General features: G+C 44.2%; 3 protein-coding genes across 4 annotated transcripts in view; 1 reads left to right on the plus strand and 2 right to left on the minus strand.

Annotated features, from left to right (window-relative positions):
• Positions 1-2,331, minus strand: DERPC (DERPC proline and glycine rich nuclear protein). Its single transcript, XM_065925636.1, has one exon. It carries the CDS (start codon positions 2,329-2,331, stop codon positions 709-711), a length of 1,623 nt encoding a protein of 540 aa, XP_065781708.1. The 3' UTR covers positions 1-708.
• CHTF8 (chromosome transmission fidelity factor 8) lies at positions 2,328-10,395 on the minus strand. Its single transcript, XM_065925637.1, has 4 exons — positions 10,291-10,395; positions 3,326-3,383; positions 2,944-3,061; positions 2,328-2,549 (listed from the first exon to the last, which is right to left on the minus strand). Exons 2-4 carry the CDS (start codon positions 3,346-3,348, stop codon positions 2,328-2,330), a joined length of 363 nt encoding a protein of 120 aa, XP_065781709.1. The 5' UTR covers positions 3,349-3,383; positions 10,291-10,395.
• The window catches only part of UTP4 (UTP4 small subunit processome component), a 26,058-nt gene continuing 9,783 nt past the window's right edge, over positions 10,393-26,667 (plus strand). The window contains exons 1-10 of one of the 2 annotated variants that reach the window (XM_065925632.1): positions 10,393-10,493; positions 12,097-12,257; positions 14,360-14,551; positions 15,443-15,527; positions 16,234-16,323; positions 19,847-20,058; positions 24,017-24,188; positions 24,299-24,390; positions 25,395-25,491; positions 26,267-26,331. In XM_065925632.1, the coding sequence (XP_065781704.1) occupies positions 12,099-12,257; positions 14,360-14,551; positions 15,443-15,527; positions 16,234-16,323; positions 19,847-20,058; positions 24,017-24,188; positions 24,299-24,390; positions 25,395-25,491; positions 26,267-26,331 (1,164 nt within the window). In that variant the 5' untranslated portion in view covers positions 10,393-10,493; positions 12,097-12,098. Of the gene's footprint in view, positions 10,498-12,096; positions 12,258-14,359; positions 14,552-15,442; positions 15,528-16,233; positions 16,324-19,846; positions 20,059-24,016; positions 24,189-24,298; positions 24,391-25,394; positions 25,492-26,266; positions 26,332-26,667 lie in introns of both variants that reach the window. The other variant, XM_065925633.1, reaches the window with a different exon arrangement.

Genomic DNA, 26,667 nt, shown 5'->3' on the forward strand with positions numbered 1-26,667 from the left:
TCTCCCCTTTATCCCCCCACCCCCACCCCAATTCCCATAATCCCATCCACATCAGTTTAATCTTGAGGTTCTTTGATTGGGAGTACCAGTGGAGAGGGAGTTGGATGAGCAGTGGAGCCTTGGTTCTGGCTTCCTCTAAGTCCCAGGAGAAGGAAGCTGCAGTCCGTCTGGGGATACAGCGGATGCTGTATTTGGTGGCTCTCTGAAGTAGCTGCACTTCCCTGTTCTGTGTTCAAGCCCCCGAGGGAAGAAGGTATGGCAGGAGAGGATGACCAGGTCAGTGTTACAGAAGCATGGTCCTTTCACCAACGCAACATTTCTAGAAAGCAGTGAGCTCATTCTCCAGTGGTGAGCAGGGGACTATGTATGAATTGGGACCTGCAGGCCAATGTATCCCTGAGGAAAGGTCCACAAGAACAAATCAAGAAACTAGTAAGAAACAAGGGGCAAAAAGCTGTGGGACAAAAGCACAGCAGGCTCCTGAAGGCTGGAGATTCCTTCTCTCAAGGTGGGTTCATTCCCACATGCCAGAGTCCACATCCCACAGGTAACGTTTCCGTCAGTCAAGAAAAGACGCAGAGTGGGAAAAGGCTCGTTTGAACTTGAGCCCCAGGTATGTACTTCAGACTGTAGTTCCATATCTATTTCTTCACCTGCCCAGAACCACAGTGCCTGGAAACCAAGGTGGTCCTGGAGAGAAAATGGTGTTTAAGGGGGTAACATTCCATTTGGGTACATTGCAGCCATTGGACCCCCTGGTCTGGGGAAAGCAGCTGGGTTTGTGCCAGGGAGGCTCCCCACTCTAGGAAATGGAACCAAAGTCTTGCTCACAGGGCCATTCATTCTTGGAAAGGAAGCTGGATTTACACCCAGGGTCCCAGTTGGCCTTGCAAAAGGAGCTGGGTTGATACCCACGGGGCCTGCTGGCGAAGAGCCTAGGGGCCCTGGAGCTGGCCTGGGGAAGGTAACCGGACCAGGGCCTAATGGGCCAGTAGACCTGGGGAAGGTAGCTGGACTTGGACCCTGTAAGCCAGTGGCCCTTGGGAAGTTAGCTGGGTTGGGACCTAGTGGCCCAGAGGCTCTTGGGAAAACTGCTGGACTTGAACCCTGGAGGCCAGCAGCCCGCTGGAAGTTAATTGGGTTTGAAGCCAATGTGTTAGAAGACTGAGAGAAGGCAGCTGGGTTCAACCCCCCTGAACCTGTCCCCCTTGGAAAGGGATTAGCATTTACTCCCATAGGGCCAGCAGGCCTTGCAAAATGAGCTGAATTAGGGCCAATGGGGCCAGGAGCCCTTGACAGGGGAGATGGATTTGGCCCTGGAAGGCTAATTCCCCGAGAGCCAGGCCCTGAATTTGGGCCTATGGGGCCAGGAAGTCTGGCCATGGAAGATGGGCTTGTGCCCATGTTTCCAGAAGCCTGTGAGAAAGAAGCTGAATTTGCTCCTAAAAGACCTGCTGCTCTTAGAATGGGAGCAAGATCTAGGCCTTGAGGCCCAGCCATTCTTAAGTTAAGACCAGATCCTGTGCCCAAGAGGCCACCTGCTCTGGCATCCAGATTAGGGCCTGGGCCCAGGCCACCTGCCCTTGGATTAGGCCCAAGGCCTGGGCCCAGGCCACTTGATCTTGGGTTGGGCCCAAGGCCAGGACCTGGAAACATACTTGACCTCGGGGCAGGGTTTGTACCTACAAAGCCTGACCTCAGACTGGGACTCGGTCCAGGGCCCAGGCCAACAGGTCTAGGATTGGGAGGACCATTTCCAGAAGTCAACAGGACACCTGCTCTCAGGCTGGGTCCAGATCCAGGGCCCATGGGGCCACCACTTCTGAGGTCAGGACCTGTTCCCAGAAGACCACTTGGCCTTGGGTTGGACACTGGACCTGGCCCTGGGAGACCCCCTAGCCTTGGGTTAGACAGAGGCCCTGGGCCTGGAAGAGCCCCTGCCCTAGGATTCAGAGTTGACCCTGGGCTTGGGCCCAAGAGACCACCTGGCCTTGGGAAAGAAACTGCACCTGTGCCAGTGGGGTTCATCCCTCTTGGGAAAGAAGCCAGGCCCGGGTCACGAGCACCAGCAGGGAAAGGTGCTGGATTTGAAGCCAGTGAGCCTGATGAAGTGGGAAAAGGAGTGGGGTTCCTTGGAAACGGGGCCAAATTTCCACCAAGAGAACTGCCTGCCATAAGGAAGGGATCAGAGTTCATGCCCAGTGGGTGGCCTGTGTTTAGAACAGGACCCCCCTGGGGTCCCAGGGAACCGTCCAGCCGTCCTCGAGGTGGCAGGGGGGCACGAGTCCAAGGAGTTGGCCGCTCTCGAGGGAAAATCCGAGGCTCTTTCATACTTTCCTGGGGACGTTGGTGATGATGGGCTTGGGGCGAGTCTTAAAAAGGATCTTGTTTTTGATGAGTGCTGTCACCAGGTACCGGGTGCCACTCTCACTGTCAAGTGCATCACAGTCCTGCCCAGGGGTGTGTTTAACAAGGACGGCAAAAGGTCTCTCCAGGTGGATGATCTTCCCGTACAGGATGTGATGCCCCACGATCAGCACAGGGGTTCCCTTCGGCAGAACAAGAAGGAGACACCTGAGATTCAGGGCAAAGTCACAAAATTCAGGTGCCTTCCAGAGATGCTCTTAGGAGATGATGCTGACACCTCCACTCCCTCTGCCACTGCTGAGAAGTCACAACGGACAACCCACCCTCATATCCTTTTTATTCTTTCCGGCCCCAGGTAAGAGAAGTTCTACGTTCAGAACCGTGACCTTTCCAGATTCCCCAAAGCTCAATTACCCTGCTACTGCAGTGGTCAGGGGTAGAGGGGAGAACAAGTGGGGCCTGGCTAGACCCTGAGTAACAAACCTGAGGGCAGTCCTCACTGTGGGTCCTGGGAGCACCACCTTGGTGTAGCTTGCTTTCCTGAGGCATTAGGCAGGGAAAGAAAAGTCCCCTCACCTCAGTGGTGTAATGTAGGTCTCCCAGGAGGTTTCCAGCTAATCCAGTGCTGTGGCGAGCCTCGATCTCCCCCTGTAGCTCCATCAGCACCCATTCTGCCAGGCCTCCAGCCCCAGCACTGCAAGCAAAGGGCTGGCGGTTACACTATTTTGGAGGGGTGAAGGATGAATCATAGTGTCCTACACCACCATTCAAGGCCCAAGGGAACACCTTGTTGAGCACAAGTTCTTGGGAAATTGGGCAGTGCCAAGCACTGAACTCAAAACTGAAAGGCTGGGATTTGTGCCGGATGCATCTGAGGACCCCAATTCTTCCAGGGAAATTTCAAACCTATGTAGACTTAATCATTCAAGTTAAATTAAAGCTCTCAAAATTTACTCACCTGGAAATAACAATCTGCACCATGAGCTTTACGTCGTTAAAAAGCAACGGAAGAGAAGCTGTAAAGGAAAAACATATTTTTTAGGATAATCATAACTAATACTGTGTGCCAGGCATTTTCTAAATGCTTTAGACACATAGAGAATTGCTTCAGATCACCAAGGGTCAACTACAGTGTGGAAAGTTAATAGGTACCACAGTTGTGTTCAAGGTCACATAGCTACTAGTCAACCAGCCAAGATTTGAACCCAAGACATATACTGCAGAGCCCACCCTCTCGTCAGTATGCTAACTTGCCTTTCTCAGAGGCATTATATTTTCCATTCTGTGTATGTCTAAAAAACTAAGGAATTCTTTTAGATTTTACTTTTTCCTTTGGTGATGGTGTAAGTGGATGTCTGCCACTTTGGTTATATTTCAAGATTTAAAGGATCCCTCTGAACTAAAAGCTGAGAGAACGGACAAGTTCCTTCAGACTTTAGTGGATGGTAAAGCTTATTTCTAACATGATTCTCATCAAACACATTGCCCATCTTTCATTTAGACACTCAAACAACCCTGACGCTTCATCTTTCATTTTATACAATGGCCCCATCTGGTGGCAGTTTGCAATACTCTACAAGAATGAGTTAAAATGGGACATTTTTGACTGAAACTGGCTCCTTATACTTGTCTTCCTAAGAAAGGTAGATTGATGGGGACGAGGGGACTGAAGGGATGGGGAATCTAAACTATGACTTCTGTACAAATCTTTCCAATGAATAGATGAAGGCTAGTGCAAGGTTATCAGATCAGTGTTTACAAACTGTAGAACAAGTTAACAGGTATTTATGATTGTGCTCACAATTAGCAAACACCTGCTTAAACAGGTTTCCTTATTGACATGTCAATCTTTATTTTGAATCTCCAGGGAAAAGTATCAATATACTGCCAGCAGCCCTGTATGACAGCAGAACCTCTTACTCTTGAGCACCAGACACACTTTGGAATCACGAGGCTGGTCAATAACTGGACTTTAAGTATAAATAGCAGCTAGTATTTATTCAATGTTTACTATGAATCAGACGCTGTGCATATATATGATGAGTGGTATCTCATTCAACTACTGTTAGACAGGGACTTACCCATATTTTGCAGATAAAAGTTACTGAGGGATATACTCTCGCTTATATGTGGTACAAACACAGCTAGCAGGTGGCAGAGCCAGCGTAAAAACCTAGGCCATCTGACTTCACATTTGTAATCAATACCTCCCAACCAAGGGGAAAACCAAGTGAGAACAAAAAGGCATGAAGGCATCAGACAGGCACTGCTTACATGCATTTAGCAAGAGCTAAATCAAGAAGGCATGCTTGAATAAGTCAGACCTTCTGCAGCACTGCCTAGTGTGATACCCCTGGACCACAGGTAATACACTGGCTCAGGCGAGCAAAGGTCTGACAGTAAGAAGGCCGTACCTCCACCATCAACAGACCAACCAAAGCACTTTTAATATTCTTCCAAGGTCTCTTGAAGGAGAAAGACTAACAATTTAAAATTAGAAGCCCTAAGTTCAGGTTCCAGCCTGAAGTGTGGACACTCATCATACACAAGTCACTGTAGGGCTAAAACCTAGATTGTCGGCTTCATTTAACTATTATGAAAACCAAATATTATTAAGACATGTGGAACTGCTTTAGAAGGCTAACATATAGCTAATTTTTCAAAGGATAAGTAAATCAGCATTTCCACATTATAACTATAAAACTTAAGAGGTAGGTACATTTTAGCCATAAATCAAAAAAGGCTCAATAAATGAAACTGAAGTTGTAAAGTTTCTAAAGGTTAATAAATGCATGTAGATCAAGAAAGAGTTCTTGTAAATGAGTTCTTAAAATTGTATTTACTTTTTGACTGGTAACTGCTTTACAATATTTGTTTAATTTAAATAAACTTTTGGTGACTGATGATACAGTGTATTTTCCTTGGTAAGTGTAAGTGATAGTAAAATACAGGTAGTTTCAGAGAAGCAATAAAGTGTTCTCATAGATACACATTTTAGGAAAATCACAGCAAGGAAGGAGATTAATCTTTAAGACCTCTGACTTTGAGGTAGGAATGTATGGACTGTTTAGAAAAAGGGTATGTATTAATAGAAATATTTTCGGTGCATTCCCTATTTCCTGAACAGTCTCCTGCTAGAACAAGACTTCAAAATAGTGGCCTTCTTAGGGCTTTCACTGCCATGGGCCTGGGTCAGAGAACTAAGATCCCACTAGCTGTGAGGTGTGGCCAAAAAAGCTAAATAAATAAAAACAAGAAGAAAAAGTGGTCAAAGTGGATAAAGGAAAACAGATGTCTGATAGCTGGGTCAGAGTAGTTGCACCTCCATACTTGTTGCTAATGCTTCAACAAGCCCACACGGCTCTCTATCCACTTATGTAGGAGGCCCTGCCTGAGTACACTTATTGATACAGGCAGACAGCTAGCAATTCTCCTAAAAATAAGAATCCTGTGGCCTAAACACTTGTGCTAGACCTAATGAGGCTGGAGATGTGACAACAAACGAAGTTCACATCCAGTTTGCAAGAGTCTAGCTCACAGGAACCCGTGGACTGATATGGCTGTATTTATGTATATGGGGGTGTATTTAGCAAGTTAGTATTAATAAATAATGCAGGGGAACGCATCCCTTTGAATTTTAAAATTCTCCTTTAGCACCTTAAAATATCCTATTGGCTGAATGAGATTACTCTTTTTTCTTGCTCCATGCTCTAAACAGCTGTTCTTAAAACTAGGTGTGTTTACCTGGGCACTTTACTAACAAAACACCTAACAGAGGTGCATTTCACCCAGTGTGGAGATAGCTAAAAAAAACATGAGAACATGCAGTCCAATCTGTCCCCATCCCCTTGAGAGCAGGCAGAGCAAGTTAGGAAAACAAAGAGGTGAAGAAGTAAAATACAAGTCAAATCCTGTTGGTAACAAATAACCTTATAATGAAAAATTTCTGTAAAACAGAGATTTCTAATTCTTCAGTCTCAACTCATTCCAAGATTTACAAATAACCAAAGCAATTTTTAAGTGTCTGTTCTAAGGTACTGCTTGTGTAGAAACTGCAGCTGTTATCAAGAGCAATATCTGAAGGCACAGTTTGACCAATGCACCATATCAAATCACGAAACTAAAAGTCAATGGAAAAGATTGCCCAGCACCTCTCTCTCTCAACAGCCTTGAGTTTAATCCCAGATTTAGATAGGATCAACTGTTTTTGGTTAAGAATAATAATTCCAAGTTCCTGTAGAGCCAGGAAGAATTTTATGATCTCACATTTCAAAAAGATGTTTAAATTCAATGTATTTCAGAGTGGAGTCTCAAAAGCCACGACTACAGTATGGACTTGGAGATGGAAGGTATGGAAAAAATCAAACACCTTTTCCCTGCAATGAATTATTTTGACTCCCTATCCCCTCTTATAGAAGGGGAAATTTTTTTCTACCTAAGTTTTTGAGGCTATTACATAGCTAAATAAATACATATGTTCTGTACTCATTAGTCAAATGACTTTAGCTATGTAAAAGAAGCTTTTTAAAAAGCATTGTGTACATTTTAACTCCTATTTTTTTCCCTTATGGAAAGACAAAAACAAAATGTCTTGGGGGGGGGGGGGCTTCAAGATTTCTAGAAATAGTATCTAAAATTTTTTTAGAAATATCTGAGGTTACTCCAGATCATTCCCAACCTTAAGACCTGGAGTTATTTTGGAGGTTGCAAGTAAAGCTGAAACACTGTTGTTTCTCAAGACAGTAGTCCAGATGACTTCAAGAGGCCTGAACAAACTACAGAGTAGCAAAGGAATCCCTTCTTCTCAAAACAAACCCATACTCACAATGGGAGCCCTAATCAAAACTCAAAAGGTTTGTCTGAAATCAGACCAAATCTGGGATATATCTTAACTGTCATTTTGAAGTCAGTTACTATTAAGGTTGTTAAAACCCGAAAAATTGAAGTGCTATCACAGTTTCCTAATTAGAAAAAAAGTTCAGGCAAAACATTATCTTTATAATACAGAAAGCTGCTTCTTACATAGCTAAACCTTTCTGAACATTTACCTGGATTTTTTTTCATCCTGAAAACAATCCTAGACAGGCACTGTCTGTCACTCCCTTTTCACAGTGAGGAAACAATGCTTAGAGAAGCTAAAGGTTAAGTAACTGGTCAAACACCTGAGAGTGGCTGGTGTGGAATATGACCTTAACTCCCCCACAACCCATCCTTTCCTGCGGTCCTCTCACAAAGCAACCCCCTCCGCCATGCCTGATGTCTATAGAGGAACCTGCTTTATAAACATGCCTTTCTCACAGCATCTACCACAGAATGGCAAATAAACCACCTATGAGGAAAATCTTACATACTGCCACTATCACATCTGTGGGGTAGGCAGTTGAAATCAAGTAAACATGCTTTTCATCATATCCAATTGCTGAGACTTAAGTTTCTGAAATCCCTAGAGATGTACTCAAAGTCAGCTCCAGGGTTCAAAACTATAGCCCAAACCAGTTTCCTTAATATTAGACAAAATAAGTCAGAAGAACAGAGCATTCTTTGTCACTGATTCATCTAATCTACAAAATTTTTTATCCATTGGTTTCTGAATTGTTTGTTAATATTACTAAGTGCTTAACAGAGAACAGCATGAGCAAGGATCCTTAATAATGGTAACACCTCCCAAAATAAGATGTAACAAAGTGTGGTATGCATGGTATTAATTTTATTAGAGCTAAAGAGTCTTTTAAAAATTGTTTTCTTTAGGCCCTTTCAATTTTTTTTCTTTTTAAAAAAAGGGGAATAAAGACTTTCACTTTATTTTTTAAAAATTCATTTTTATTTAAAAAAATTAAATATGACAAAATATTTGCAAATTGCTGGGCCAACAATTAGCCTTTATTGAGTCCTTATTTGGTCGCAAGGACTATTCTGTGTTCAGGGATTTAGTGAGAATTCAGTGTCAGACCTGCCTTCTGTGATTCTACCATCTTTCTAGCCTATGTATGATGGAGGTAACGTAATCTGTCAGTTTCTCCACCAATAAACTGGGCATAAAAAAGAACCTATCTCAAAAAGGTTGTTTTATTAAATGAAGTTGTGAATGTGAAGTCCTTAGCACGTGCCTAACATATGGTAAAACTTAAGGTCAAGCTATTGATTATCTGGAGGAACATGGCATTTTCTTAGTACATGTCCAATAGAATGACTTTACACTACTCTTTAATTATTTTAATCTTTATAGTGGACTAAAACATCCTATAAAAGCAGCATGTTGTAAGAATAATATCAAGTTTACACAATGGGAGAACAATTCAAACATGGCAGTCAGGGTTTACCAAGCTGCTTCAGGGATTAAGTTCTGGAAGGTTTTCTTCTCTAAGCATGATAACTATTTCTCTGTGTGCCTTTCCAGCAAATGAACAATTCATGAACTTTTATATACAACTGGATACAGATTATTTTTATTAGCAGTGTTATTGTGGTTTTGTGACTGATGGGGATAGTCAAAGTTTCAAGGGAAGACCTTGTCTCTTGACAGACTTATTAAGTGCTAAAATCCAGTTTCTAAATGAAAACCCTGCACTCCTCCGAAAAGGGGCCATGGAGGGTAGGTGGAACTGAATGCTTCCGAACTTTTCATTAGTGAACAGTGTGTTAAAAAACGTGTGTGGACACTATGCATACATGTGGGACTTTCCCATCACGTTTTAAGATCCCCATGATGGAGGGAATCAATTACTGGTATTCGTAGACAATAGGTAGAAAAGATGGCTTCAGTCGTTCTGAGTTACTCCAGTTTTCTCCATCTTCTGCTACTCTGCGGCCCCATCTACCCTTCCTCCTCTTACTGCCCTGAGCCCCTCTCTTGCCCAAAGTCCCTTCCTGTCTAGTTCTGCTTGAGGTCTCCCTTTATACTGGATTTCCCTCCCACCAGCCCCATCTTCACCATCTCCCCTGACCCCCTCCTCCTCTCCCTTGAAATTGAGCTACAAGCACTTCCTATTTCTAGCCCCTCCCACTTTCTGGGACTTCTCCGTCCGCTTCCCCTCTCTTGCCCACCCCCCATGACCCCCCCGTCTTTTTCTAGAACCTCTTACCAAGCTGTTTAACCCTTTCTTCTACCTCCCAAGGAAACTATTTTAAACTCCATCCTCCAACCCCAGAATGGTCTTTCCAAACCGTTCACCCTCCTAAAGATCGCTCTAAACGTTATTCCTCTACCACCCTCATCTTCCAAATCGTCCCCTATGTCCCCCAATCCTTAAGTACTTCGCTCCTCAGGACCCGACTCCACCCCACTCTTCTCCCGTCTCTCACTCCGCCCACAAAAGAAGCTGGATCACCCTCCTAACTACCGCTCCCAATAGCCTCTTCCCCCCAAGATTTAAAAATGTCCCCTCCAAAGAACTCACAGTCCTACCCCCCTCTTAGACCCCTTCTGATGTTCCCGCTACTTCCTGGGATCCAGATCTCCCTCTCTCTCGCAAGCATCGCGTGCTGGGCTCCCTCCCCACCCAGGGAAGAGCCCCTTCCCGCACATACCTCGAGGTTCCGGCCCGCGCCGCCCCCTTCTCCGTCCTCCGCCCGCGCTCGGCCAATCTTTCCGCCCTTCTCCCGCTCCGCCCTGCTCGCTCCCTTTCCTCCGCCTTCCGACTCCGCACCGCTCCCTTCTCCGCAATTCCCGGCTCTCCTACCCCGGGGCGCCTCTGGGTCGCCCCCACCTCTGCGCGGCCCTCCCCGCTCCCCTCCCTCTTCCCGGCCTCCCCTCCCCCGCCCGCCGCTCCCCGCCCCTCAGCTCGCCATTCTTCTCCTCGAGCTGCGCGCCCCGCCCGGCCCCAGCTTCCTAGCTTCCCGCTCCCTCGCACCCTCGCCCCCCGCCAATCCCCGGCTCAGCCCTCGCTCCCCGCGGCCTCCCGCGCTCCCTGCCCGCGGCCTGACCTGCAATGGCGGCCGCCGATCGCGGCGCCGCGCGGCCAACGGGCGACAACCGAACCTCCCGCCGCCGTCGCCGCCGCCGCGAGCACTGCCTGCGCACTTCCGGCCTTGCGCCGCGAGCACTTCCGGGGCAGAACACGCGAGCGCGCGCACGTGGGGCCGGGGCGGAGAGAGGCGAGCTCCCTGAGTGGCAAGCCCTTCCACTGGTGAGTTGGGGAAGGGGCGTAGGGAGCGGGAATGAAATGGGGGTGTATCTAGCGAGTGCGGCCTGCTCTAGGTCGCCCCCCCCGGGAAACTCGCCGATTCCCCTGTGCCGCGGCTGGATGGGGGCTACTCCAGAGATCCTGGGAGAGGGAAGGGGCGGCGGAGCCCTCGCGCGCCTCGGAAGCACGCATAGCCTAGCTGGGCCGAACGTGCCTTCTCTCCTGAAAGATTCTTCATCTTGAAGGGAGATGAGTAAGGGGCGAAGCCGACCCGAAGTGCGTCTGTTGGCGGCGGCGGAGCTGGGGATAGAGAAAGTAATTGACAGATGCCAGATCAGTCCTGTAGCTTCTTCCCACTGAGAAGCTCTTGGTTTTTCTGCCCATCAGCCCCACCGTCACCACCGTAGTTAAGTCTGTGATTTGCAAACAGCATGCAGTGGAGATGGAGATGTTTGCCAAAATGCAGTTTCCTTGACCTCCTCTCGCCCCCAAAGACTGGGATTCTGGAGCTATGGATTAGTACCCGGAATCCTGCCTTGTTAAAGATCTTTTTGGTTTAGGAGTTCTGCGGACCTGACTTTGAGAGGCTCCTTTAGACTGTCAACATTTCTTGCTTGCTTAGAATGGTCGAGGTATTGATCCTCCTCTTCACCACCCCCAACCCCAGAAATCTCACGCACCAAATACTAAGGAGACTTTAGTTCTGCCTCGAATACAGTTCCTGGAGAAGGAGATGGCAACCCAGTCTAGTATTCTTGCCTGGAAAATCCCATGGATTGAGGAACCTAGTAGGCTACATACAGTCCATGGGGTCGCAAAAAGTTGGACAGGACTGAGCGACTTCACTTTCTTTTGGAATACAATTGGTCAGTTCTTTGTGGCTTCATTCAAGCACGCACTCCCGATTTAAAAAAAATGAGGTTATGTTCAGTCTTTTGCTCTAAGATCAAGTTTTAGATTCTCACCTCTCTTCCTGGAGCACTTCCTTCAGGCAGTTGGCAGGTTTGCCAGGAGGCTGGGTGATGCTCTATGTGTTGATCTTTAAATTTTTTTGTGTGAGCTTCTGGAGACCATTTGATAGATTCTTTGTGCACCATGAAAGCATTTTTAGTTGAATATTTTAAAATGAGCCGCAGTCAAACTTCCCAGGAGGTCCAGGGTTAAGACTGGGAGCTTCTAGTGAAGGGGGCAGGGGAGCTAAGATCCCACATCCTCCCCACCCCCAGTTCCTGCCTGGCTTTCTCTCCACCCCAAAAAAGGTGGAGGGAATAGAAATGAATTTCAGTGAGATACATTTGGAGCCTGCCACGTAGAACAGTGTTACTGTGCTGTGCTTAGTCAATCAGTCGTTTGCGACTCTTTGCGGCCCTATGGGCTGTAGCCCGCCAGGCTCCTCTGTCCATGGGGCTTCTCCAGGCAAGAACACTGGAGTGGGTTGTCATGCCCTCCTCCAGGGGATATTCACTCAGAGATGGAATCCAGGTTTCCCTCATTGCAGGCTGATTCTTTACCATCTGAGCCACCAGGGAAGTCCAGAACAGTGGTGGTAATAAACAATAGATGTGACATACCGCTGTTTAACAATGATTTTTTTCTCCCCTCCTAGGAATGGGTGAATTTAATGTCCATCGAGTGCGTTTCTTTAATTATGTTCCATCAGGGATCCGCTGTGTGGCTTACAATAACCAGTCAAACAGATTGGCTGTTTCACGAACAGATGGCACTGTGGAAATTTATAATTTGTCAGCAAACTACTTTCAGGAGAAAGTAAGTCATTTGGGAGCCTGATTTGGTGGTGTCGATGTTAATTTTTTTCTCTTAAGTTCAGTTCTGCAAAATCTATGTCTTTTTTGTATTCAGAGAGATCAGAAGACAGTGACTCCCCTACTCTCCCTGTTGTTTAGAAACACAGAACAAATATACAATCTCTTGTCTGACTGATGAGCTTAGAGCTTCAATCTATGTAATGTTGGTTAGAAAGATCCTACCTAAAAAAAAAAAAGAAAGAAAGATCCTACCTAGGAATTGTGGTGCTCACTGCCATTTGGAAACTGATGTTTACTGGATGTGTTGGGCACAGTGTTCTTATTGTCAAGATCATTGCTTCCTGGCAGTCTCTGCACCATTGTAACTTTATAGTAAAGCGGCATTTCCTGCCACTTTAGTACCCATTTCACTGTTAATTCAGAAAAAAATGATGAGACATTTTAATATCAAACATTTTGGTGATGTGATAGCAAGAAGATGAATTCCTAAGCTATCTATTTGAGAGAAGGTAGATTTATATACCTAATGTTTGGAAGTAAAGAAGATTTTAAATTAGATAAAATATCATTTGGGTATACGCAAAGGGCTGTTACAGCAGCATATTTTTCAAAGTCTCTGATTACAGATTTCAGGTGCAGCAAAATAATTCAGTTCACATTTATTGAGTGCCTTGCATGTGCTCAACACCATGATACAAATGAATAGAAGGAAAAATGAATGCAGTGTCTAGCAGCATAGTACTTGGAATTTAGGTGCTCTGTAACTGTTTCTAAGTGACTGCAAGCATTAGGCATTAAGATGAACATCAGAGGCCCTACCTTCAAGGAGCTCAAAATCCAGTGGGGGAAAGATGAGTTTACAGTTTTGAAATAGTGTAATGTTTTATGATAGACCTAAGCATGGGCATAGAATCTTAGTGGAGAGGTACCTTCCCCTGATGAGGTGGGTTTAGGATTCCTGGAAAGGGATGACTTACCTGAGCTGACCCCTGAAACACTAACAGGAGTTAAGAAATCACTGATCACCAAAAATGAGTCACATTCTATAGCATGAAAAACATGCTGTGATGCATGCTTGTTGCATCATGTGATTTTTCTTGTTATTATCATTGCAACTATGTAATTGTTTATATATTTGTTTAATGTCTTCTTCCCTGCTGAACTTCAAATTTTATGAAAAAGGGATCTTGTCAGTGATACGGCTGTATTCCCAGCATTTAGCAAGTGCTTAATACGAAGACATCACTGAGTTAATATATGTTCGACTGGTCTTTACCTAGTACATCTTATTTTCCACTCCCGTCGGTTTTCTTTTTCCTTGAACAATTAATTCAGTCTGGTCTTTCACTTTGTTTCCTTGTTCCCTTCCTGGCTATTGAAGATTGATTAGGCTGATCACTCTCAGATCATGAAAACATTGTAACTGTGAGAATGAAGAGTAGGGACTAGTAGTAAGGAGAGTTGTTTTCTATTCGTGTCATTGTCTTTGGCAATTTGGGCAGATCACTTCATTTACAGGTGCTTTTTTAAGTTCAGATAGGAAAAATTGTATCTCTTCTTTCCCTTTGGTAGCAAGAAGCTATAAGAATAAAATTCCTTGATTGTATGAATGTTTTTTGAGCAAGAAGAAAACACTTAGAAATCTGAGACTTGAATGAAAGGCTGGAGTGAGCTGCATTCATTTCTTTTATTTTCATTTTTTAGACAATGTTTATTGGTGAAATTGTCCCACAATAAGCAACATGTTTTCAAAGTATACATATTGATAATCTTTGACACGTATACACCTTTGAAATCATCAATCGAGATCATTGCAATGATTTTTAAAAATCAGATAACATCAAATACAATTACTTGCAGACTTTATTGTCTGAAAACATTTTGCAGAACAAGTCCTAGAAAAAGAAACAAAACCAACCGTATAACTAAAATGTGAGCCTGAAAAAAAATGAAAATATCAGTATCATGATCTTCAGATAGTGTGAAACTCCACACTAAGTTATTTCTAGAGAGGTGTTTTAATTTTCCCCTTCTGCCTGAGACCACTCAGTGCTGGTAGCTGGTGAATTCACGGTGGGTTGAGAAGTTATGGTGTTTCTGTAGTTTTTCCCAGGTCATGAGTCTCGGGCCACAGAAGCTCTGTGCTGGGCGAAAGGACAGCGACTGTTCAGTGCTGGACTCAATGGAGAAATTATCGAGTATGATTTACAGGAATTGACCATCAAGTATGCTGTGGATGCCTTTGGAGGGCCCATCTGGAGCATGGCCGCCAGCCCCAGTGGCTCTCAACTTTTGGTCAGTACACAACTATTGGTGATCCAAACCGAGATTTCCTCTTGTGCCCATTTACACTTGCCTCCCTATGTTCATAGGAAGGTGAAGTTATATCATGGCCAGTCGCAATTCCAGCAACCAAGCAACCAATTGTACCTCAATTCCAATAGGAGATACACGATTAGGGTTGTTACTGAAGATGTAAAAATCCCTTGTCCTTTTGCACCCTTTCTGCTTCTACTTTGGATCTTGTTTGTTCATTTATGACAGCAGAGGTTTCAGTTTGGTTCAGCATCTCCCAAACTGTCCTTTGGAATTGGGAGATACAGACACTGTCTTTTGTTTGGCTGCACTTTGTGTTCTATGATACGTTTTGTTTCAGAATTACCAGGTATTAAATCCTTCTGTAGATTCACAGCACACGTTAGTATATTAAGAGTTTTGATAGGTCTTTTTACAAGTCAACTTGTAGAACCATGTTTCTCAAAAATTTTTTGAGCACAGACAAGATTTCCCTCCTCCCCACGCATTCTTACCATTAGTTTTCTGTGATGAGTTTCTGATTTTTTTTTTGGTACTATTTTACAGTATCTTGACATATCTCCATGAAGGTGACACAGTTACTGGGTCTTTAATTTAGGCCGTTGTATCTAGCACAGACATGCCGTGAAACCCTATTTGTCCTCCATGTCCTGTGCAGGAATTAGGCCACTCATTGGCCTGCTTTCTGGTTGGGATGTGAAGGCTGCCAGGAACCAAATTTCTTGATACCAGTACTTTTTCCCTTTCACAAACTATTTTTCCTCTTTCAGAGCAAGTGTTAGCTTGAGGGAAGAAATGTGTGTATTTTAACTGAGTATATTTAGTTCTCTGAAATGCTTTCTCTGTTTTCCACCCCCTTTTCCATGATAGGTTGGCTGTGAAGATGGATCTGTGAAATTATTTCAGATCACCCCAGACAGAATCCAGTTTGAAAGAAATTTTGATCGTCAGAAAAGTAAGGGTTATTTGTCATCAGGGCAGTGAATAGTGTTAACAAGAAGTTATGTTCTGTGCCACATGTGGCTCATTTCAGTCTGTAGGCAACATTTTTAAATGAACCTAGACCTTTTTGTATCTTCGAACGGATGGATACATTTCCAAGAGTGCCTGCACTTGCTTTTCAGCTTTTTTGTTTTTTTCATTTGCTATATCACAGACATCTTTCTGTGTGAGTTGAGTTGTGCCCATGTGAGTGGCATTCCATTTTATGGTGTTCCATAATTTATTTGACCAAACTCCTATCAATAGATATTATTTTTTACTACTCAAGCCAGTGCTGTAATGAGCATTCTTTTCTTCACTTGGGCTATTCACTTCCGGTAATATTTCTCTGTGGTGAAATTGCCAGTGCAGTTGCTGTGACAGATACGCACATTTAAATTTTGTTTGGTTGCTGCCAGATCACCCTCAGAAGCTTGTGCTTGTTTACACTCCTATCAGCCGTTTATCCTTTATTAAAAGCAAGCATCAAATATGTCATGTGGGTCCCAGGAAAAAGTTGTTCCTCAACCTGTTACAAAACCGTTCTTCACAAAAATGCAGTAGATGAGCACTAAGTCTATAGAATACTAGCCCTGTAGATTGCTGTGGAAAGAGAACTGTTACCGTTGGCTGTATATTTACATGTATGTCACTTTCTCTTTGGTTGTAAAACTCCACAGGTCGAATCCTGAGTCTCAGCTGGCATCCAGCTGGTACTCACGTCGCGGCTGGCTCCATAGACTATATTAGCGTGTTTGACGCCAAATCAGGTGACTGTTTTTCTCAGCTCGTTCGGGATGTGGGTCTTGTTTGTCAGATTCACATTTCTCTGTTTCAGAAAGCTTGTGACCTTGTGCTTTCACCAACCTTCTGAGATGTCACCATGAATTTCATATCTTTCTTGGATTCCTACTGCTGCTTTTAGGAGAATCTTGATTCTTCAATGGAATACAGTGTTTTTCATCCTAAGAATTCACACTAAAATTTGCCTTCAACCAGTAAGCCACTTACTGTAAATAATCAGTAGATACCTATTTATATATACCAGTTCTTCATAAAAGAAGGTGTCTGTCTTTGAGGAACCTAAGTTCTTGGTAATACGGTAATGTATTTCCTCTGCTCTTGGCCTGGAGGTTTGGCTGATGGATTCCTTCAGTGATGAGACTGACTTCAACCTGTTAGGTGGCCGTCTGTACTCCCCTCTAAGATGAGAGGATACACAGGGCAGGGATGTCGCCTTTTTCCCTGTACTGCTTAAGCAAGTTTTTTATTGTTCTCAGTCATATATGCGTATAGTCAAAGAATTCCTTAAGGCTTTCTACAAAAAAGCAGGACTCCCCCGGTATCCCCTCTCCTGCTCCTCAAAGGCAATAACCTGCAACTCTTAGCTGTTTCTTTTGGTATTTGTCTCTGTGCTATACATAGTATGCCTAAAATACTGTATTTTATTTTCTTCAGTTTTAGCCCATTGTTTATTGACTTCTGCTCTATTAACCCTCTTTCTTTGCCCTTTGCCACATGTACTCATATTTCTTCTTGATCCTCCCAGTACGGTTATATTGTAATTTTGTTCAGATTAGCAGTTGAGGTTTTTATTCTCAGACTATATAGATACTACTTGCAGAGTAAATGTCTTTTCCTTTCCTGTATGCTTTTTTTAAATTTTATTTTTGATTGGAAAGTACCCTGTGTACTTACCGTTAATATTGTGTGTCTGTCTCTCTCTCTCCTGTGTGTGATTGATACATGTATCAGTGATTCATCTCTACATTCTTCTAGTTGTCCAACGTAGGTTCAGCTACATCTGGTTTTCTTTCTTGTTTTGGTTGGGGTGGGGTGGGGTGCACTGCATGGCTTGCAGGATCTTAGTTCCCTGGGCAGGGATTGAACCTGGGCCCCTGCAGTGAAAGCACCAGACCGCCACTAACTACGGACCACTAGGTAATTCCCACTTCTGGTTTTCTTTCTACCACTCTTATCGCCTTGAAGGATTCTCTCCCAGAGCCTTCTGCCCTGCCTCAGTCGAGTGAAGCCAGTTTCTGGGCCTGCTACACAACTCTGAGATCTTGAATCCTGGTTTTTCAACCATCCTGGAAATTCCTTTGAGTCAGTTCTTTACATCAGGTGGCCAAAGTATTGGAGTTTCAGCTTTAGCATCAGTCCTTCCAATGAATATTCAGGATTGATTTCCTTTAGGATGGACTGGTTGGATCTCCTTGCAGTCCAAGGGACTCTCAAGAGTCTTCTCCAACACCACAGTTCAAAAGCATCAATTCTCCGACGCTCAGCTTTCTTTTTAGTCCAACTCTCACATCCATACTTGACTACTGGAAAAACCATAGCTTTGACTAGACAAATCTTTGTTGGCAAAGTAATGTCTCTGCTTTTTAATATGCTGTCTAGGTTGGTCATAACTTTTCTTCCAAGGAGTAAGCATCTTTTAATTTCATGGCTGCAATCACCATCTACAGTGATTTTGGAACCCAAGAAAAGAAAATCTGTCACTGTTTCCATTGCTTCCCCATCTATTTACCATGAAGTGATGGGACCGGATGCCATGATCTTAGTTTTCTAAGTGTTGAATTTCAAGCCAATTTTTTCAGTCTCTTACACTTTCATCAAGAGGCTCTTGAGTTCTTCACTTTCTGCCATAAGGGTGGTGTCATCTTCATACCTGAGGTTATTGATATTTCTTCTGGCAATCTTGATCCCAGCTTGTGCTTCATCCAGCTCGGCATTTTGCATGATGTACTCTGCATATAAGTTAAATAAGCAGGGTGACAATATGCAGCCTTGATGTACTCCTTTCCCAATTGGAACCAGTCTGTTGTTCCATGTCCAGTTCTAAGTGTTGCTTCTTGACCTGCATACAGATTTCTCAGGAGGCAAGTAAGCTGGTTTGGTATTCCCATCTCTTGAAGAATGTTCCACGGTTTGTTGTGATCCACACAGTCAAAGGCTTTGGCATAGTCAATAAAGCAGAAGTAGATGTGTTTCCGGAATTCTCTTGCTTTTTTCGATGATCCAGTTGTTGGCAATTTGATCTCTGGTTCCTCTGGCTCTTCTAAATCCAGCTTAAACATTTGGAAGTTCACGGTTCATGTACTGTTAAAGCCTGGCTTGGAGAATTTTGAGCATTACTTTGCTAGCGTGTGAGATGAGTGCAATTGTGCGGTAGTTTGAACATTCTTTGGCATTGCCTTTCTCTGGGATTGGAATGAAGACTGACCTTTTCCAGTCCTGTGGCCACTGCTGAGTTTTCCAAATTTGCTGGCATATTGAGTACAGCACTTCCACAGCATCATCTTTTAGAATTTGAAATAGCTCCACTGGAATTCCATCACTTCCACTAGCTTTGTTCATAGTGATGTTTCCTAAGGCCCACTTGACTTCGCATGCCAGGATGTCTGGCTCTAGCTGAGTGATAACACCATCGTGGTTATCTGGGTCGTGAAGATCTTTTTTGTATAGTTCTTCTGTGATTCTTGCCACCTCTTCTTAATCTCTTCTGCTTCTGTTAGGTTCATACTACTTCTGTCCTTTATAGTGCCCATCTTTGCATGAAATGTTCCCTTGGTATCTCTAATTTTCTTGAAGAGATTTCTAGACTTTCCCATTCTCTTGTTTTCCTCTGTTTCTTTGCAGTGATCACTGAGGAAAGCTTTCTCAACTCTCCTTGCTGTTCTTTGGAACTCTGCATTCAGATGGATATATCTTTCCTTTTCTCCTTTGCCTTTAGCATCTCAGGTTTCTTAAACTTTTTTTCAACCAGTCCCTCCTTTTAACCCCACTTTCACCTCTATTTCCAGTGTGTCTGGAGCACCAGTTGCTGGGTCTTCGAGGATTCCATGGTAGAAATCAGGTGGTTTCTTGGCTCTTCCTACTGCTAATTTGGGACTTAGTTTCGGGTTCTACTAAGTCAGTTACTACTCTGTCTGCTTTCCAGTCCCCACATTTTGACACTGTTGTCTTCTGTCCCATTCTCATGGAGATTTGGAAAAGAACAGAGTAACACATGCATGCGCAGCTGGCCATTTTTAAGTGAAGTCTCAAACGTCTCCTTTCCATCTCATCTCCTCACCACAAATTTCTTCTGTCAACGTGCCCCCGCCCCACCCTCCTTCTCTAGGTAACATTTTGGTGTCCATACCTGAGTTCACCATAACCACTGTTTACGGGCTCTCTGTGGTCTGGGCTCAAGCAGCTGAACTTACCAGATGCCAACACAGGCAGCTTTTCAAGACTAAGGAGAAATGAGTGTTGTTCAAACGTGGGCTTGGCTTGTTTTGCCAGGGAGCGCTGTTGGCAAGATGCTGGTGGACAGGCAGTACATGGGCGTGTCTAGGCGGAAGTGCATCGTCTGGGGCGTGGCCTTCCTCTCGGATGGCACCGTCATCAGCGCGGACTCTGCGGGGAAGGTGCAGATCTGGGACTCGGCTACCCGGACCCTCGTGAAGAGCCACCTGGTCTCGAATGCTGACGTGCAGTCCATTGCAGTATCCGACGTGAGTGAGGCCCCTGTTGGCGCAGTTCCTGTATACCCTGGGCAGGGAGGGAGAAGGCTGTGTCCGCGATACGCCCCCAGCACTGTTCCCTAATCCTGAGTGTTGTAGTGGGAGAAGATGAGCTTAGGACAGTGTGTCTCTAAACCCACAGAATTTGCCTGAACTCTTACTCTCCAGCTGTTAAGAGAGTAGTCCCTAAAAGGTTAGTTAGCTGAGAGGTTTTTTTCAGACTCTCCTCATCCCTGGTTAACCCAGGGATTAACCCGCTTTTGACAGAGCAGGGTTTTTTAATGTAAAGTTTGTATTTTATAAACATATAAGCTTTTACAATATAAACTGATACAAGGCTTTTTAAAATTCTTAATTGGAGGACAATTGCTTTACTGTGTTGTCTTGGTTTCTGCCATACAACGACGTGAATCAGCCATAAGTATCCGTATGTTCCCTCCCTTTTGAAACTCCCTTCCACCTCCCACCCCACCCCACCCCCTAGGTTGTCACAGATTTGAGCTCCCTGTGTTATATAGCAAACTTCCCACTAGCTGTTTTACATATGTATGTTTCAGTGCCTCTCTGTTTGTCCCACCGTCCTCTTCCCCCGCTGTGTCTGCAAGTCTGTTCTCTGTGTCTGCATCTCTATTCCTGCCCTGCAAATAGGTTTATCAGTACCATTTTTCTAAATCCCATATATATGCGTTTAGATTACAATGTTTGTTTTTCTGACTTACTTCACCCTGTGTTACAGGCTCTAGGTTCATTCACCGCACTAGAACCAACTCAAATTCTTTCCTTTTTATGGCTGAGTAATATTCCTTGTATCTGTGTACCACAGCTTCTTTATCCATTCATCTGTGGATGGACATCTAGGTTGCTTCTGTGTCCTGGCTGTTGTAAATAGTGCTGCGATGAACATTGGGGTGCACGTGTTTTTTTGAATTATGATTTTCATAGAGTATATGTCCAGTAGTATGATTGTTAGGTCATATGGTAGTTTTATTCCTAGATTTTTAAGGGATCTCCATACCGTTCTCCATAGGGTCTGTATCAATTTACATTCCCACTAACAGTGCAAGAGGGTTCCCTCTTCTCCAAGTCCTATCCAGCATTTAATGTTTGTAGATTTTTTTAGTGATGGCCATTCTGACTACAGTGCTTTTTTAAATGTAGAATTTATGTTTTCTTACTGAAAAACTCGGAAAGGCAATGGCACCCCACTCCAGTACTCTTGCCTGGAAAATCCCTTGACCTTGACATAAATTTTTGTCATATTACTCTTATGCATGTATAAAATGGAAAGTGTGTGAAATAAAGCAGTGAGGGTATTCCTAGAACTTCTTCACGTTCTCAGTTACTCAGGACTCTGGATTACTTGGACTCAGTTCTCAGTTCTCAGTTCTCACACGTGCCTCTCTGCCATCCACAGTGTTCATCGAAGATGCCCCACTGTGGTCACCAAGTTTTCTTTTAGGCTTTTGACAACTCTTCCACAAGTTTTGATATTCGTTCTTTATCTGAAGATGTCACACATACAAAGATTTACAGATATAAGATATTTTTATTTCGGAGATGTTAAAATGTGGGTAAGTGTGTGCCTGAGAATCAAGGGATTGTGGTACTTTTTTTTTTTAAACTGAAAAAAAAAATGCAGTGATACAAATTCCAGTCCTCAGAAATGCTTATCACACCCTCTGGAACTGGGCAGACTTGGGTTTGAATCCCAGTTCTGCCACTTAATATAGCTCCGTATCTTCCTTGGGCAGGTTGCTGCTTTCTACGCCTCAGTTTCTTCCTCTGTGAAAACAGGGATGTTCATAATACATGCCTCATAGCAGTCTGAGGAAAGATTAAATGGGTTGCATTTGTGAAGTGCTAGGTACAGTGTCTGGCACAGTGAGTGTGCTGTTACCATTTTTACATCTCTTTTGAAACCAATCCTGATTTCAAGGCTTTTCTCCACACTCTCTTGCCACAGCAGATAGTTATTTTTAGGTTTCTTTTTGATGGTTTTTCATTGATTTAAGAGTGAGTTTTGGCAAACATCCAGACCTTTGATCTTCTTGGAGGCCTTGTGTGTGTCCATAATCATATACACACCTCTTCCAAGTCGGCTTTTCCCTTGCTTGGTTCCTGCTTCACTCCAAGAAAGCCCTTTAAAAAAAAAAAATTGTTTTTTTTAGTTTAACTTTTGTTTTGGCTGCACTGCTTTTCATTGCCGAGCATGGGCTTTCTCTAGTTGTGGCGCGAGGGCTTCTCTGGTTACAGCGAGCACGCTTCTTCCGTGTGGAGCTTGGGCTCAGTAGTTGTGGTATTTGGGCTTCTCTGGTTGTGGCCCATGGACTTAGTTCCACCACCAAGGATTGAACCCTGCATTGACAGGCAGATTCTTAACCACTGGACCAGCAGGGAAGCCCCCAAGAGAGCTTTCGTTTCCTTCTCAGTGCTTTTATGATTCGACCTCAAGGAAAGAAAATGTGGAGTGCGAAACTTCCTTCCCAGTTCTTCTCTGTAGGTAGGACTTTGAGCAGATGGCCGCTTGATCTGTTTAGTGGAGGTAGAAGCAAAGAGCATGTGAGTTCCTAAGCAACTCAGTATTTTCCACTTTGCTCTGGCCTGATGACTTTCAAACTGTACCCTTAGAGGAGGTAAAGGAGAGGCTGTGTCCAGAGCAAAGGCTTCGGCAGCAGAGAGTGTGTAGCTTTGTCAAGTCTGTAAATGGACAAGCAGGTAAACTCTTGAAGTTCCAGTTTCCTTAGCAGGGTAGAGGCCTATTAAATGATGATTAGGCAGGGGAAAAGAAAGGTAAAATCATGATTCATACAAACGTGAAATGAACGTATGTCCAGGATTTTCTTTGACTCATTAATTAATGAGGGAGCCAGTAGGATGTCACAAGCAGTTCAAAGGGAGAAATCAGAGAACACAGTTATGTCAGGCAGTCAGGAAGGTGAAATGTTTTACGATTTTGTTGCAAACTCATTGTCCACAGGGCAGTCATCCACTGCCTTCTACCCAGCAGAATCCCTTTGCATCTCTACGCAAGAGAACCTTTTGCATCACTCTCAGCTTTTCACAATTTGTAGAGTTGTGAAATGGCTCTTGAACAATCAAAGGGCTCCCTTGACCAGGACTTGCTATGCTCATTGCAGTCCTTTACAGTTGCTCCCAATGGGGCAAATGATACTTAAGGTTCAGGCTGTTGAAAGATTAGAGATGATGGAACTTAAAGTTCCCATCACAGTGTGTAGTTGACAGCAACCCCATTCTTACGTGTTCAGACATCTCACTGTTCTTGACCAGTTCACCGACTCTTTACACTATTTGACTGGTTTAACTACTGATCCAGGTTCCTGATTTTTTTCTCACTACCCTATCAAGTATCCTGTTTTGTTTTTTTCTTACTCAGAATTATGTGCAAAAAAAAAAAGTTACAATGAAAATTATTTTAGAGAAATTTTAAAAAGTAGTTGTAGACACAGCAAGACCTTTTAAAACTAACGGGAATCCCTGTGCTCAACATACTGACCAGAAAGAGCCTTAAACTGCGGAACCAGGGAACGTACATCTTTGTGATATTGATCAGGCCACTTCCCCTCCTCAGCCTGCCCTTGCTTCTCTAAAAAGAACAGTGAATTTTAGGGTTTTCGGAACTTCTGTCTTCTGGCTGCCTCTTTTGAGGCCCCTTCTCTTGTGCCCAATATTGTTGCTGTTCTGTTGAGGTCTAGTTTGCATTATATGAAAGCATTCTTAAGTTTAAAGTACTTCGTATTAATTTTGTCAGTAGGGGGCGTGTTGTTACCTATTCATGGAATTATTAGCTCCTGGAGGAAAAAAGACCCCTGCAACCTCCCATCCCCAATTCTGGGCGTTTTCCTCCATAAGCTTTCCAGGTAGAAAAGCTTATTTTAACACTGGGCCTTGTTTTGCTCAAATGTATCTCCTTGATGATTTCCTTTCTCAGCAAGAAGACAGTTTCGTGGTGGGCACAGCCGAGGGGACAGTGTTCCATTTTCAGCTGGTCCCTGTGACTTCCAGCAGCAGCGAGAAGCAGTGGGTGCGGACGAAGCCATTTCAGCATCACACCCACGACGTGCGAACCGTGGCTCACAGCCCCACCGCACTGATATCTGGAGGTGGGTTTTGCTCCCTGCCTGGCTGCTTCTTTACTCTGCCTATCTCCAGTTACGTTCATGCGGAGCTTTTTCTAATTCCGATGCTTTTTCCCCTGTCCTTCTCACTGCAGGCACCGACACCCACTTAGTTATTCGTCCTCTGATGGAGAAGGTGGAGGTAAAGAATTACGATGCTGCTCTCCGAAAAATCACTTTTCCCCACGTGAGTATCATCCTCTAACCCCCACCGCCTCCTCACCTCCCCGTCCATCTGTCCCACAGACAGCACCACTCACTCTTAGGCGAATCTGTAGGTCTTCTGTAGTTACCTGCCTTCTTCTTTCTTCCATGTTTCTCAGGCAAGCCTCTGGCAAAGATTTGTTCAGAAAGTAACTTTATTCATCGCTCCATGCTTAAACACCTTTGGTTGGCCCTCGTTGCCTTCATAACGACCTGCTTTCTTAGCATGGCTCATGACACCTCTCTTGATGCGGAGAAGAAAGCTTCTTCCCTCCCCTCTGCTCTCACACCCCTGCAGCACCTCCACACCCACCCCCACCCAGTCTGGCAGTTCTGAAGGACTCCTCTTTACTCCCCGAGATGCTCTCTTACCTTTGAGATGTTTCCCGAGCCACGTGTTTGCCTGGAACATCCTGCCCCGCTTTCTTTCCTGAGTGATCTTTACCAGTGAACCTCGTCTGGGCTCCTGTCTTTACTGCCGTGGGGTTAAACTAAATATCCTTTCTCCTTTTTTTCATCACATACTGTGCTTAGCCGTGTTAAAATTCTTTGCACCTTTAGTGTAATTGCCTGTTTAATTTTACGTCAACCCTTTAAACTGTAAGCTTGAGAGCAGTAGCTAGGTTTTTGGTTTGTTCGTTTGGTTGCGCTGGATCCTTGTTGTGGCTCACGGGCATCCCCTGTTTCAGCACACAGGCTGTAGAGCGGGGGCTCAGTAGTTGCCCCCTGGCATGTAGGATCTTAGTTCCTTGACCGGGAATCGAACCCACATCCCCTACATTGAAAAGTGGATTCTTAACCACTGGACCACCAGGGAAGTCCCAGTAGCTAGGTTTTTATTTACCACTGTGACAGTGCCTGGTGTATGGTAGTACTTAGGAAATACTTGTCAAGTCAGTGGGTTTCAACAGTAAAAGTGTTCTGAGGTGTTGCTGCACTAGATGACCCCAGCTTGTTTCTGTCTTTTTGATTCTTGGATGGGTACAGCGACGACTTGTTTCCTGTGCAAAAAAGAAGCAGCTTCTCCTCTTCCAGTTTGCTCATCACTTGGAACTCTGGCGACTGGGATCCACAGTTGCAACAGGTAAACTGGGAGAAGGTTTTTTCGCAACAAGAAAACTGGGAGAGAGAAGCCAGAAATTGCAATTGAAATTCTGCTTGTGGAAAAACGGAAGTCGATTATTTTTCTGTCTGTTTGACATCCTTACAGTTTCCCATCCACTAGATACAGCAGAGGAGTTCCTCAGAGTGTTAAAATCATAAGCTGGACACCAAATCATCTTTGGAAAGTTTGCAGTTCTGTACAGTGCACCGCAGGGTATAGGGGAGGCAAGGGTAGTGGAGTGGTTCGCCCTGGCTGGACTGGGATCAGAACAGGCTGTTGAAAAATGACAGACTTGCATGTTGAGTTGTGACAAGCCTTCATGAAAAAGAAGGTCATGCAGATCTTACCAGGGTGACAGCCTCATGGCCTTAGGTATGACACATGTATGTGGGTGCTGTTGTTTTATAATAGAGGCTTTGGCTTTAGGCTCCACAATGAGCAAAAGAAGTTGCAGTTGAGGCCACACAAACTTCACTTCCATCCACCTGCATGCCTGGCTGTGGGGAGCAGCTTCAGAAAAGAGTGTGTGCCGTGGCCATATTCAGGGGCCCCAAGGAGAGGCTAAGAACGTGCTCGTTGTTCTCCTCTTCTTATACATACTCCCAGAAAACTCTAAGCTCACTCTGTCAGACATGTTTCTGACTTCCCAGTGGTAGAGATTCCATTCTACCCAGGAATGGCTTTTTAAAAGAAAAAAAACATTTGTATAGCCTTCCTTTGGGAAGGAAAATATCAGAGATATTTCTTGTTCCAGGAAAGAATGGGGATACCCTTCCACTCTCTAAAAATGCAGATCATTTACTTCACCTCAAGACAAAGGTAAGGAAGTTGAACTGGGTGTTCAGACTCTGAAATCCAGAACATATTTCCCATTCTAAATTTGGGTGGGGGTCCTTAGCTGACATCCTGAACTGTAAAATCTAAAATTATTTGAATGAAGTACTATATCAACAGAATTGGGTTTCCTGTGATTATAAGTCAGGCATTCAGAATTGATTAGATGAATGAATATAAGAAATTGATATTTCTTGTTTTGGTATTATTATGAAGATAATATGCATGTTCTTAAAAATACAAATAATGCAAAATGAGTATGCAGTGAAAAATGAACCTCCTTCTAACCCCCAACCCCTCAGAGATGATGGCTGCCAATGG

Source organism: Muntiacus reevesi, chromosome 2 (genome assembly GCF_963930625.1).
Source record: "Muntiacus reevesi chromosome 2, mMunRee1.1, whole genome shotgun sequence".
Lineage (NCBI taxonomy): Eukaryota > Metazoa > Chordata > Mammalia > Artiodactyla > Cervidae > Muntiacus > Muntiacus reevesi.

Bases quoted from the DNA above. Each gene is read 5' to 3' on its own strand.
- DERPC (XM_065925636.1), bottom strand. From the start codon at position 2,331: ATGAAAGAGCCTCGGATTTTCCCTCGAGAGCGGCCAACTCCTTGGACT.
- CHTF8 (XM_065925637.1), bottom strand. From the start codon at position 3,348: ATGGTGCAGATTGTTATTTCCAG. The intron at 3,062-3,325 runs GTGAGTAAATTT...CTTTGCTTGCAG, and splicing joins GTGCAGATTGTTATTTCCAG to TGCTGGGGCTGGAGGCCTGG. The intron at 2,550-2,943 runs GTGAGGGGACTT...GTTCTGCCGAAG, and splicing joins ACCTACATTACACCACTGAG to GGAACCCCTGTGCTGATCGT.